The 12814-nt window shown below is 43.6% G+C and overlaps 1 protein-coding gene across 1 annotated transcript in view; it reads left to right on the top strand.

Moving 5' to 3' along the window:
• The window catches only part of RGS6 (regulator of G protein signaling 6), a 558565-nt gene that overhangs the window by 396601 nt on the left and 149150 nt on the right, over nt 1–12814 (top strand). Inside the window, exon 2 of the mRNA XM_062181104.1 lies at nt 4162–4261. Coding sequence (XP_062037088.1) covers nt 4162–4261 — 100 coding nt within the window. The remainder of the gene's footprint in view (nt 1–4161; nt 4262–12814) is intronic.

Genomic DNA, 12814 nt, shown 5'->3' with positions numbered 1-12814 from the left:
AATAAGAAATTTCAGAGAGTATTAATAGATGATATCATAGTGGGCCATGCTCCAGAATCAAAACACAGCTGTCAAAAATGTGTCTGACGCAGCAGTGATATAAGCTACTTGCTACAGTATAGTCTCTAAGAGTTTGTAAGTGGTGATGGATGGTGTAAATTGAATATCTACATTCTTAGAAAAGGGTTGGATCCAAAGATACTCCAGCACAGTTCACAGATCCCAATTGTCAGGTATCTGTTGGGACTTAAGCAATTTTTGAAAAATGCAGGGTTTTTTTTAGAGCCACGTGTCTTGTCTTTCTGTAAAGCAAAGCTTCCCAGATTTAGTACCATTCAGCTGCAAGCATGCATTTCTTGCTCCTGGGTGTGCAGGTCAGCTGAGGTGCAGCAGATCTGGCTGTGAGTTCAGTCCCATTTGCTGAGGATGGCTCTCACCTTCCTTGGGTGGACAAGCATCTGAGCCATGCGCTTCTCATGCCAAAGAGCATTAGGCAAGAGAAGAAGCCAAGCGCAACCGTGCAGGTGCACTGCCAGCGACTCCTCATGTTGCATTCAGTAACAGCCAAGAATCTAGGCAAGTCCTATGACCAAGCCCAGTCAAAATGTAAACTCCCAGCCCTCCGTGGGGCCACGGAAGAGAATCCAGAATATACTGCTAGTGTGGTGGAGTCAGGAATCAGAGGCCAGTGTTTGGTTCTTCCACACCTCTGATGCTGTCAGCTATCGCTGGCATGGAGTCAGTGGAGGCAACATCTCCTTTTGATCTGGCTGTAATCCCAGAGTCAAGACCTCTTGATGCATTGTGGGCCCACCTAGGAAGACAGGACTTCCTGTTTTGTACGTAAGTCCTCTTTGGGTTCAGTCGTGAATGAAGCAGCTTAAACTTGGCAGAGGAGAAAGGAGGCCTGCAGCATCCCGCTCTGCAGTCAGTCCCTCAAAGTCAACCCAGAGCAGCAGAGACTGGAAATTACTGCCATCTAGTGTTCACTCAGGGTTCTAACTGAATTGAATTACTCGTTTCCAATTCTCAATGACTTTTCTGGTCATTTCATAGAAGCCATCAGTAAAACTGACTCTTCTGGTTTCATTTATTTGTTTGTAAAGATTGATTGATCGATCGATCGATCGATCTGAAAGAGTTACAGAGGGAGAGGGACAGACAGAGTTCTTCCATCTGCTGGTTCACCCTCTACATGATCACAGCAGCTGGGTGTGCACCAGTTCAAAGTCAGGAGCTTCTTCCAGGTCTCCCACATGGATACAGGAGCCAAACCACTTGGGCCATCTTCCATTGCTCTTTCCCAAGCACATTAGCAGGAAGCTGGATGGGAAGTGGAGCAGCTGAGACTTCAACTGGCGCCCATATGGGATGCGGGCACCACAGGTGGTGCCTTCACCTGCTATGCTGCAATGCCAGCCCTGACACTTCTGGTTTAAAATAACACACTAGATCAAAAGCATAGATTTCTTGAAAATATGACCATTGTTCTAGGAATTGCTCTCCTTAGCTATTGATAAATAAGACTCAGCTCCTACTAGAGATTGTTGGGTTGAGTTTAGCAGACAGAAGGCAGGAAATCTCTGAGATGATTGACATGAATACGGATTAAAATGTGGGTCTTCAGAGGACGGCCTTTCTGTTAGAATGATGCACTTATCCACCCCCTGAGGGGCTAGCAGATGCTGCTGTTGTATCTCAGTGACTCTCAGGCCAGCCCAGAAATATCCTGGGGTGAATGGTTTCCCTGTGAGGCTGCTTTTCTTGGAATCTTATCAGAAAACCACAGAGCTTGGGCATTAGAATCCTGAACTCTCGGGGGCTGGTGCTGTGACATAGCAGGTAAAGCTGCCGCCTGCAGTGCCGGCATCTCATATGGGTGCTGGTTCAAGTCCCAGCTGCTCCTCTTCTGATCCAGCTCTCTGCTACGGCCAGGGAAAGCAGCAGAAGATGGCCCAAGTGCTTGGGCCCCTGCACCTGTGTGGAAGACCCAGAAGAAGCTCCTGGCTCCTGGCTTCGGATCAGCTCAGCTCTGGCCATGTGGCTCTCTCTCTCTCTCTCGCTCTGCCTCTGCATCTCTGCCTTTCAAATAAATAAATGAATCTTTTAAAAAAAGAAAAAAAAAGAATCTTGAACTCTCAAGTCTGTAACTGAGGTCAAACTTGGCTCTGCAATTGGGTCACTGTATGACCTTATGAAGAGTGAGAAGGAAGCTTTATCTCTTGGTTGTCATGGACATTGAAACCCATGTTCAGTTCCGCCTTCCTCCTGGAATCCAAAGGACTGAGCCCCTGGGCTCCAAGACTATTGGGTGGTACTGTGTGACTGGTTCTGGCCAAGCTATGATGTGTTAACTTCTAGGCTGTACCATTTAACAGCCTGGGAGGGACTTTCCAGAATTCTGTCTTCACCACTCTGGCATAACTAGCAGTGTTTGAGACAGTGGCTGCTCCATGAGCCTGGGCCCCAGAGGAACTACCGGGAGCGTGTTGGCTGAGACAGACAAAGCATGAGAAATGAACGTGGTTGTGTGAAGCCTCTGATGTTTTGGAGAGTTATCTGCTACCGCAACTTCATCCAGTCCATCCTCACAGTTCTGCCTCACTAAATCTTTGTTTCTTCTTCTGAAAAAGTGGATAGTGGGGTCTGTGTTATAAGCAGTTCTGAGAGTTAAACATGGAAAGCTGTGTATGGTAAGGGTGTGTATGGTAAGTTCTTAATGGCTCTCGGCTGTGCAATGGTGAGGATGATGTCACACCCTGTCCTAACTTGGTTTCTAACAAGTAATCCATTTCTGCTGAACAAGTGACTAGTGGTGTGTCCTCGGGAAAATCACTTTACATCAAATTGCAGTGCTACTGTGTTAGGCTAGATGAGCTACTGCTGAAATTTCTAGCCTTAGGATTACACAGCTCCATTAAGGGAAGATTCAGAGAATCCATTCTGGTGTTTCAAAGATATTTTTGTTGCTTAGAGGAAAAAAACACGTGATAATACTAAATATTATCTTCTCCCCTGCTCCAATTCCTTCCCCCCACCCCTGAACTTAAAGATCCACGCCCTTGTTATAGGTTTGTCTGTCTCCTATTCTGAAGATTTTGTCTGGAAAATACTTAGCTACAGATGGATTTCCCCATTTAGGCAGCTTCATACTTCTTAGTTCTTCCCTACTCCCTGTTCTGATGTTACCAATGAGCTGCCGCATGGCTCCAAGCACAGCCTACATCACACCATGGTCTTTCTCTAGCAGTGTTGTATCGCCTCATTCAAGAGGAGAGGATCTTGTTTTTGGCAGCCTTGGTCCTGACTTACAGGGACCACCATTCACACCTACTGGGACCTGTTCCCAACTTTTCAATCAGGGCTTCCTATGTCTTGATTTTTGTCTTCTTTTTCCTACGGTGTAGGTCTCATGGGGTCCTTTTCCTGTCCCAAAGGCAGCCTTGCCTATACTCTCAACAGCAGTAGGTTAGCTCATGTCAACATCTTACCTTGAGCCATTTGGAGGAATTAAGTATGGCAATTTCCAGTGGTACCACCTATATGGAAACCCAATTTGTGAAAAGGCAGGGGTTTGATCACATTTTGAATTACATCTTGGCTCCCATCTGCAATCTTAATGTCTGTTTTCCTCCTTACCTTGCTGGACTGGCAGTTGTTCTAGAAAATGCCTCGTGCTCTCTCTTGTCACCTCTGACCTCCTCACAACTAGAGCTTGGTCCTCAGGAGATGCTGATTCTCTGTTTTGTTTTTTTTTTCCTCTGACCAGATGGGGGCTTCTTGATACATTTTTAAAATTTTTATTTTCATTTCATTTGAAAGACAGAGATCTTACATCTCCTGAAGTGCTTTCCCAAAAGCTTACGAGTGCCAGGGACAGACCAGGCTGAAACTGGGAGCCTGGCAGTCACTTCAGATCTCCTTTGCTGGGACCCAAGTCCTTGAGACATAACCCGCCTACCCCAGTGAGCGCACATACATTAACAGGAAGCTGTGATCAGAAGCAGAGTCAGGCTGGAGCTTCGGCACGCTCCCACTCAGAGTCTTAGTCTCTGCCCCTTTCCTTCATATTCCCTGTTGACATCCACATTTAGACATCTAGGCTCTTTGTAAATGATCTGTTTTGTGGTAGAAAAGTAATGCTTCTCTACTGTCTTTCAGATTGAAGACATCATTACAAAGATGCAAGATGACAAGACAGGAGGTGTGCCCATCAGAACTGTCAAGAGCTTTCTCTCCAAAGTCCCCAGTGTCACCACAGGTAACATACTCCTCATAAGATGGCCGTGGAAGTCAGAACCTGCTGTGGATGAGCTGTGTAATCTAGTGTTCAACCTAGATGGTGTCCAAGAACCTGTGACCAGTAAAAATGAAACAATGTAGTTGGCATTTGACATAGTGGTTAAGACATTTAATTAAATTTAAACAGATTTTAAAGAATGCTTTAAGAAAGTCTTATGCTCAAATTCTAAAAAATGCTTTTAAGTTTTACATTCATTCTATTTGAACTCCTGAAAGAGGGGTTTAAATGTATTTTTCTACTTTCCTTTTTATGTGTTTTATATGCTTAAATATATTTATTTTTTAAAAGATTTATTTTTTATTTATTTGAAACACAGAGTTACAGAGGGGGAGGGAGGGAGGGAGTGAAAAGGAGAGGGAGAGAAAGAGAGAGAGACATCTTCCATCCACTCATTCATTCTCCAAATGACTTCAATGGCAGGGTTGTACCAGACCAAAGCCAAAATCTAGGTTCTTCTCCAAGTCTCCCATGTGGGTGGCAGGGCCCAAGCACTTGAACCATCTTCCATTGCTTTCTCAGGCACACTAGCATGGAGCTAGATCGGAAGCAGAGCAGTCAGTCTCGAACTGGTAACCCTATAGGATTGCTGGTGTCATGGGCAAAGAGTTGACCTGCTGTGCCACAGCACTAGTCCCTCAAATACATTTCTTTTAAAATCTTTGATGTGTAATATACTAAAAATATGGGTCAGGCCAGTGTTGTAGCATAGTAGGTTAAGCACTGTTTGGGGCACCCACATCACAAAGTGCCTGGTTCAAGTCCTTGCTCCTCTGCTTCTGATCCAGATTCCTACTTGGGCTCCTGCCACTGCATGGGAGACCCCGATGGAGCTCCAGGGTCCTGGCCTTCACATGGTGTAGCTCTGCCTGTTGAGGCATTTGGGGATAGACACAGTGGATGGAAGATCTCTCTTTTTGAAATAAATAAATACATCTTTAAAAAGAAAAACATGGATATAGTTTCAAGAATAATATTAAAGGGCATCACATGTAACCGCTACCCACCTTACAGCAAATATATTAGTATTTTAGATATACCTCCTGGATTACATCTGCCTCCATAACCACCATCTGTTTGGATGCTAATCAGTTGGTTGTGTTTCTTCAAAATTTAATGACATAGGTATATATCCTTTGCTATTTGGACAAATAACCAAATCAATTAAGAGAAGATGTTAGGTGATTCTCTAATTCTCAAACTATGGCTGATTGATTTCCAACGTTCAAGAGCAAAAAAGACTTAATTTCTACTGTACACCATTTAAGATGGCTAAATTTAATAATAATTAAAATGCTGATAGTACTGAGGGCTGGTGAGAAAGTAGAATGATGCAACGCTGACCTGTTGCAGATGGGAATGTAACATGATGTGGCTAGTTTGGAAACTAGTATGGCAATTTCTCATCAAGGTAAACATGTAATTACTATGTGATCCAATGATCCTGCTGTTAGGTATTTACCCAAAAAGAAGTGAAAATTTGTGTTCACACAAAAAGTTATATGTAAATGTTTATAGCAACTTTATGTATGACCTCCAAAGGCTGTAAACAACTCAAATGTCCCTCACTGGCTAAATGGATGAACGAACTCTGGTCTGTCAGTATTCAACAGCTACAAGGGTGAACCGTTGCTACATGTGGTAACTTAGACAAGACTCAAAGTCTTTTACTGAATGAAAGAAGCCAGTATCAAAAGGTTACATACTGTATGATTCTGTTTATGTGATATTCTAGGAGAGACACACTTAAAGTGATGGAGAACAGATTGGTGGTTACAGGGGTTGAGAGTTGAAGGAAGAGTATGACTCAAGGAATTGTGTGAGGGAATTTTATGAAGCGATAGAACTGTGCTGTATCCTGGTCATGATGGTGATAATATGAATCTGTCTATATTTGGATTAACTCTATAGAACAGTGTAGGGGGAGGATATGAGTGAATATCAGTAAAATTAACTTAAAAAGTAAATAGAACCATCAGTATCTCAACTCACTATCTGGGCTGTCACTGTTTGATCTCATATTAACAATAGACGGTTCCCACAGGTCTTGGGGCTAGAAGGATACCTTGTGGTTGGGTGCCTTGTGGGTTCTGGTGAGGTGCTCTTGCAGGTTCCAGACTGGCTGCTGCTTTTTGTAGCTGTACTAGGCAGATAGAGAGCTGGGTGGCTGTCTCACATCTTTTTATAAAAGCATTAATTCTGTTCATGAGAGCTCCAGCCTCATAAATTATCTTTAAAGCCTCTAGCTCCCAGTGCCGTCACAGTGGGATCAGATTTTATGTGTGAATTTTGGAAAAACACAGTCAATCTGTAACTGGACTAAAGGTTTGGGAAATGAAGAATACTTGTATTGGGATTCTCTAATTTTGGGGGTTTATATAAATAGAACTGGACTACCTATTTTAGTCATGATATATTATTTTCATATATTGCTGGATTTTACTTGACAATATGTTATTTGCGGGTTTTGAATCTATTTTCATGGAGAAGTTTAGTTAGTTTTTCTTACCACCATAATTGCTGATTTGGGAATCAAATTTATGCCATCTTCATAGGATGAACCATGGAATATCCCACTTTAATATTATGTTGTTCTTCTGGAAAACATTTTTCTCTCCATCCAGTTCTTCATTTCACTATTTTTTTTTATTTCTAAAAGTTCTGTCTAATTTCTTTTTCCAATATACCTACCATTCATTCATTTATTCCTTATTTATTCATTTGACTATTTACTGTTTTCTAAGAATTGGTGGGCACTTGAAGTTCAGAAGTAAATGAAACAGGTAGAATTTCTACCCTCAAGGAATTTATATTCAAATAAAAGAGATAGATGAATAAGAAAATGTTGCAGAATTTTGGATAAGGATATAGACAGAGGAGAAAAATAAGAAAGGAACCAGGCAATACTGAAGTGTTGTAGTTCTGGAATGGGTGCTCAAGAAAGGATTTCCTGAAAGGGGACATTGGAGCGAAGATGGAAAGGAAATGAGGGATTGGATCATATGAATATTGAGAGAAAGAACATGTCAGATAGCCAGTTGAAATCTCCATCACAGGAGTGTCCCTGGTGTACAGAGAGACCATGAAGAGGAAGCCAGGGTAGCTACAGGAGGTAAAGAGAGAAGTAGTGAGGATCCAGTCAGGATGATAATGGTGAGCTAGATCTTGTAGGATCTTGGTCATGGTAAGGCCATGTGCATGATCGCATACTCCGAGTCATCTTTCAGTGGTGTCACACTACTGTGTTTCAAATACTCTGGTGGAGGGGTGAGGGTTGAAGACCTAAGTGCCAGACAGGAGACCACTGTAAAAATGGTGCCTCACACTAAGCTGTCCACACTGGAGCTCTATGAAATGATCAGACTGAAATTCAGCTTTGAAGGTAAGACAGACCATGTGGGGGGATAGATGAGATGTAGAATGTAAGAGAAAGAACAAGATCAACGAAGGTTACACACTTTCAGGCTTGAACAGCTGGAAGAGTGGTGTTTATCAAGAGTGTGGACTGGGAGGAGGTAGAGGGTGTGTTTGTTTTGTGCATGTGTGTTTGTGCATCTGGAGAGAAAGAAATCCAAAGATCAGCTTTAGACAGGCTTAGTTTTAGGGACTGATTAGAGATTCAGTTGGAGATGACAAGTAGGCGTTGGGGCATGTGAGTCTAGGTCTCTAGGGAGTGTCTGAACTGGGGAAGGTCATCAGCACGCACTTGGTATTTAGAGCCCTGAGACTAATGAGCTCACCAAGGAAGTGGAATCACGAGAACACATGGTCCAAGTCCTGAAATTTTGGTTACTCCAGAGCAGAGGTCAGGGAGACCTGGAGCAAACAGCAAAGAAAACAGAAGCAACAGCTGGAGAAAAGGAGGAAAATCAGGATAGAGACCTGTGGGAGGCAAATTTTCTAGAAAATGTTTCAAGGAAGGGTAGAGTGATCCATTTTGTCAATCTCTGCTGCTAATTAAGTCGACGAATGGCTGGAGATTGACCTTTGGTTTTAGCAACATGGAATTCATTGCTGACCTTGATAAGTGCACACTCTGAAATATTGGGGGCAAAGTGTCTTATTGAAGTAGGCTCTAGGCAGAATAGGAGAACAATTTGGGGTAATGACTATAGTTCATGTTTGAAGGAGTTCTCCTTTAAGAAGAAGAAATGTGCTAGTATCTAGAGGGGTATTAGGTTAGGATATGCAGGTTTTTAAGTTGTGTGAAATGACCAAAATGTTTGCATGATAGGAATGACTCAGTACAAGGGCACTTCAAAAAGTTTATGGAAAATGGAATTAAAAGGTTAGTTGATTTTAGAGCAACATTTTGAAATCCATGCATATTCAGGGTCTTCAAATGAGTTCATGAAAAATGCATATTATGAAAAAACAAGACTATTCTCAGGTTGCAGTTATTATTATTTTTTTCTTGCACCAAAAGAAAATTCCATTTTCCACAAGCTTTGTGAAGTTCCCTTGTAGAGAGGGAAAAATGGGTGCTGCAGGGAGGGAACATGTCAAGAAATGATGTTATTGAGTGTAGCAATCTGCTGTGCAGACAAGTAGCTATAGCTGCACACATGCACAGTGCATTCATAGGAAGGAGGGAGGCCTAACTGGTGCCCCGATATCCAGAAGTAGGGAGATGTGATGGGAGCTAGCGGGAGCTTGGGGAGGTTCTTTTCTGATTGTCTCTGTTTTCTTAGCATGGGAAACCAAAGGGGTGAAGATGCGGAAGGTTTGAGGAGTGGTTAAAAACTGCAGTAGCCAACTAGGGAGTAAGGAGATTGATTGAACTAAGAAAATTGAGTTTTGATTGCTAGGCAGCATTAAGGGACCTCTTGGGATTATTAATATTTATGAATTTAAAAAGAGATAATTCTTTCTCCAGCCACATTTAGCTCTGTACGTTTGGGCATATATCAGGGAGAAAGTTGGACATAATTAGTGCTTTAGCAAGCATGAGACTATGATGAATCAAGAGAGAGGCAAGAGAGCAACTAAAATGATTCTCCATTCCATTTTAAATGAATAAGGAGGAAGGTGAGAATGCCAGACGGGTAATGAACAGTAAAGGCAGTGATTATCATAAGATGTAAGTCAAGTGGTAGAAGAATTTTTGAGTTAGAGGTGAGACTAAGAAAGATGGAAGTATAGGAGGCAGTGGTTAGAGGGATGTTTATTTAGACTATGGATAGTTTGTGCTTACAGGTGGTAAAAGATCTCAGGTACGGCCTGAGAATAAGTGATTGAGAAAGGACTGAACAGGAGATCCTCTGAAGAGAGAGATCAAGAGTGGACAGGCCATGCTAATCGAGGAGTGAGCTGTACAGATATTGAAATCACCAGTATTCAACAGGATCCTTTTGAGTTAAAATATTTGTGGAATGAAAGGCAAAGGCCTAGGGATAAGAAATGACTTTGACAACATAGGACATTGGTGGTTTAGTCTGATAGAATGGGAGTCAACACTGAGAGGTTTTAGAAAAGGGAAGGAGTGAAGAGAATCTGAAAAAAAAAAAAAATCCATGAGAAGCAAAGAGGTCACCATAAGGCCACATAACAAGAGGGGGAGGGGCACAGCCACCACCTAAAGGGCTTCAGGAAAGCAGGGCCCCTGGGGAAGAACGAGACAGGGGAGGGAATGCTGACTGTCCCCACTCCTCGCTGACCGTGAGTTCCAGAGGGAGGGAATGCTGACTGTCCCCACTCCTCGCTGACCGTGAGTTCCAGAGGGAGGGAATGCTGACTGTCCCCACTCCTCGCTGAGTTCCAGAGGGAGGGAATGCTGACTGTCCCCACTCCTCACTGAGTTCCAGAGGGAGGGAATGCTGACTGTCCCCACTCCTCGCTGAGTTCCAGAAGGCAATTAGAGTGTTTCAAAGGATGATGAATGTACAACCTGGCCATAAAACACCCACAGCTTCTATGTCCCAGACACAGAGCAGTCACAGGAGATAGAGAAACAAAAACTCGACTTCTGTTCATCAAAAGCTATGACCCTAGCGATAGAAAAAGTCACAGGGACACCAGTAGTTGCGTAAGACACGTGCTGTGAGAGAGGACTAGACAGTGCTGGTCGAGCCCAGAGAAGAGAACCCGGGACTTTGTCTTGGGTATGTCTGGAACGTTTCTCTGGGAAGTGTATCAGTCGCCTAATGCTATGTAACAAGCCGTAATGACGTCCTGGTACAGTGACTTTGTTTATTGATCATGATCACCAAGCACTGACCCGGGCATCAGCGTCGTCTGAAGGTTTGGTTGAGCCTGGGGAGCCTCTGAGGGCCTCACTGCTGTGTGGTGTTGGTGCTTACCTCCACGTCTCCTCACAGCCTCCGCTAGGTTAACTGGGCTGCTTCTTAGCCAGGCGGTCTCAGGGTTCCAAGAGGACAAGGGTGGAAGGTGGAAGATGTCTGGTGTCGGCTCCAGAACCCATAGTTAGTCAAGTCCATCACGTTGCATTCCTCAGACAAATCACAAGGTCAAGTGTAGACTGAAGAGGCGAGGCAACCAACTCCACCTCCTCGCATACGAGTGGCTGTGTTACATTGGCATCAGGAGTTTATTCACTGGAGGCTGTTATTATAACGATCTACCATATGAAGTGATTTTACAGTTGGGCCTTAAACAGACACACAGAGAGGGCCATTCAGGGCAGACACAATAGAATTTTCATAGGCCTGAATGCATGAAAATCATGCAAGTGTTCAGTAAAGAAGCTGTGTTTGTGACTGAAGTTTATAACATTCATGTGTTCTGCACTGAGGGAGAGGAACACAAGGACAGAACATTCACAGGAATTGAAAGGATCTGGGACTTAACCTTGACAGGCCATCAAGGAACTTTGACTTGTAGGTCTTATCCCAAAGCAAAGACTACCCTCCGGGGTTTTAAGTGAGAGGGAAGTCATTCCCATGAAGCTGATAAAAGAGCAGGAAGGGATGGAGAGCTCCAGATGAGTTAGAGCGTCTCTAGACTGGGGAAGCCAGGCAGGATATAAGAAGGGTCCTATTAACAACAGCCCAGCTCAGCAGAAGCCATAGCTTTGCTGCCACATGTTGCCAAATCGCCACAAAAACCCCGGGAGGTGGGAACTGGAGTTATCTCTGTAATGGAGCCAACTGCTAATCCAGGAGCTGCAGACACGCGCACTGCCTGTTACACTGCCTGAGCCCGATGCTTGGCGCTGGCTCCTGACTCTAGCTTCCAACTGATGGCACTCTGGGAGGCAGGGGTGGCAGCTCAGGCAGCCTGATTCCTTCCAGCTGTGTTGGAGACCTGGACCGAGATCCTGCCTCTCAGCTTCAGTGTGGCCCTGTCCAGGCTGCTGCAGGTCTTTGGACAGTGAATCAGCAGATGCGAGCTCGTTGTTTATACTTTTCTCTCAAATAAATTTGAAAAATAAATTTTAAGATGGAAAGCCATGAAATGCCTGCTTCCTCTTGCTCCAGGAAGCTGTCAATCATCACTTTCTCTGAAGCATGATCAAAATCAAAGATGAGATTGACCTTCATACGCAAAAAGCCACCCTGAGAAAGATGTAGCCTGATGGAAGGCTCATCTCTGTCCTGTCCAGCTGCTCCACTGAGCGGAAAATCTCACCATGTTACCCAACTCATCCCAAAGGCATCAAAAAGAAGCAACTGTAGTGATCGATAAATAAATAAATGAATACACAGAAATAGGCAGATGTATGCATTTGCATCAAATGAGTCTGGAAAAGTCAGTTTGGGAGGAACACTAAAAGTTTTAAAATATAATGAAAAGATTCCAGAACAAGAATGTATCTACCCAAAAAAGGAGGGATGAAAATTGAAATATTGTAAAAGAAAAACATATTTAGATCTGGGGGATATAGATTTCGAAAAATAATTTGTGAGGAATGAAGGTAGGGATTAAAGGCAAAGTGTAATTAGAAGCAGAGCGGTTTTCTCAAGTTCACAGATGACATCAAAGGGATCCAAGCATCAAATGACACAAAAGTCTTCCACCTGAGGTTGTTTTTTTTTTTTTTTTAAGATTTATGTTATTTATTTGAAAGAGTTACACAGAGAGAGAAGAGACAGAGAGCGATCTTCTATCCACTGGTTCACTTCCCAAATGGCTGCAACAACCAGGCCAACCCGAAGCGAGGAGCCAGGAGCTTCCTCCAGGTCTCCCACATGGGTGCAGGGGCCCAAGCACTTGGGCTGTGTTCTGTTGCTTTCCCAGGTGCATTTGCAGGAAGCTGGATCAGAAGTGAAGCAGCTGGGACATGAACCAGGGCCCATATGGGATGCCAGCACTGCAGGCCATGGTTTTAACCCGCTGCACCACGATGCCAGGCCCCCGCAGGAGTTTCTTTTAAGCAGACTTCTTGGTGCGTTTGTACACAACTTCTCTATGTGGTGGTGCTTGTTGATTGGAGTCACTAACACAAGAGGAGCTTGTGTCATGACTTTCCATCTTACAATTGATTTTTTCAATTTAATTGAGAGACAGAGACCAATAGACAGAGCTCCCATTAGTAGTTTGCTCCCCAGTGCCCAC

The sequence above is a fragment of the Lepus europaeus genome, chromosome 22, assembly GCF_033115175.1.
Source record: "Lepus europaeus isolate LE1 chromosome 22, mLepTim1.pri, whole genome shotgun sequence".
In the NCBI taxonomy this organism is placed as follows: Eukaryota; Metazoa; Chordata; class Mammalia; order Lagomorpha; family Leporidae; genus Lepus; species Lepus europaeus.
Note: the sequence above shows the minus strand (reverse complement) of the source record. Positions and strands in the feature narration are given on the sequence as shown.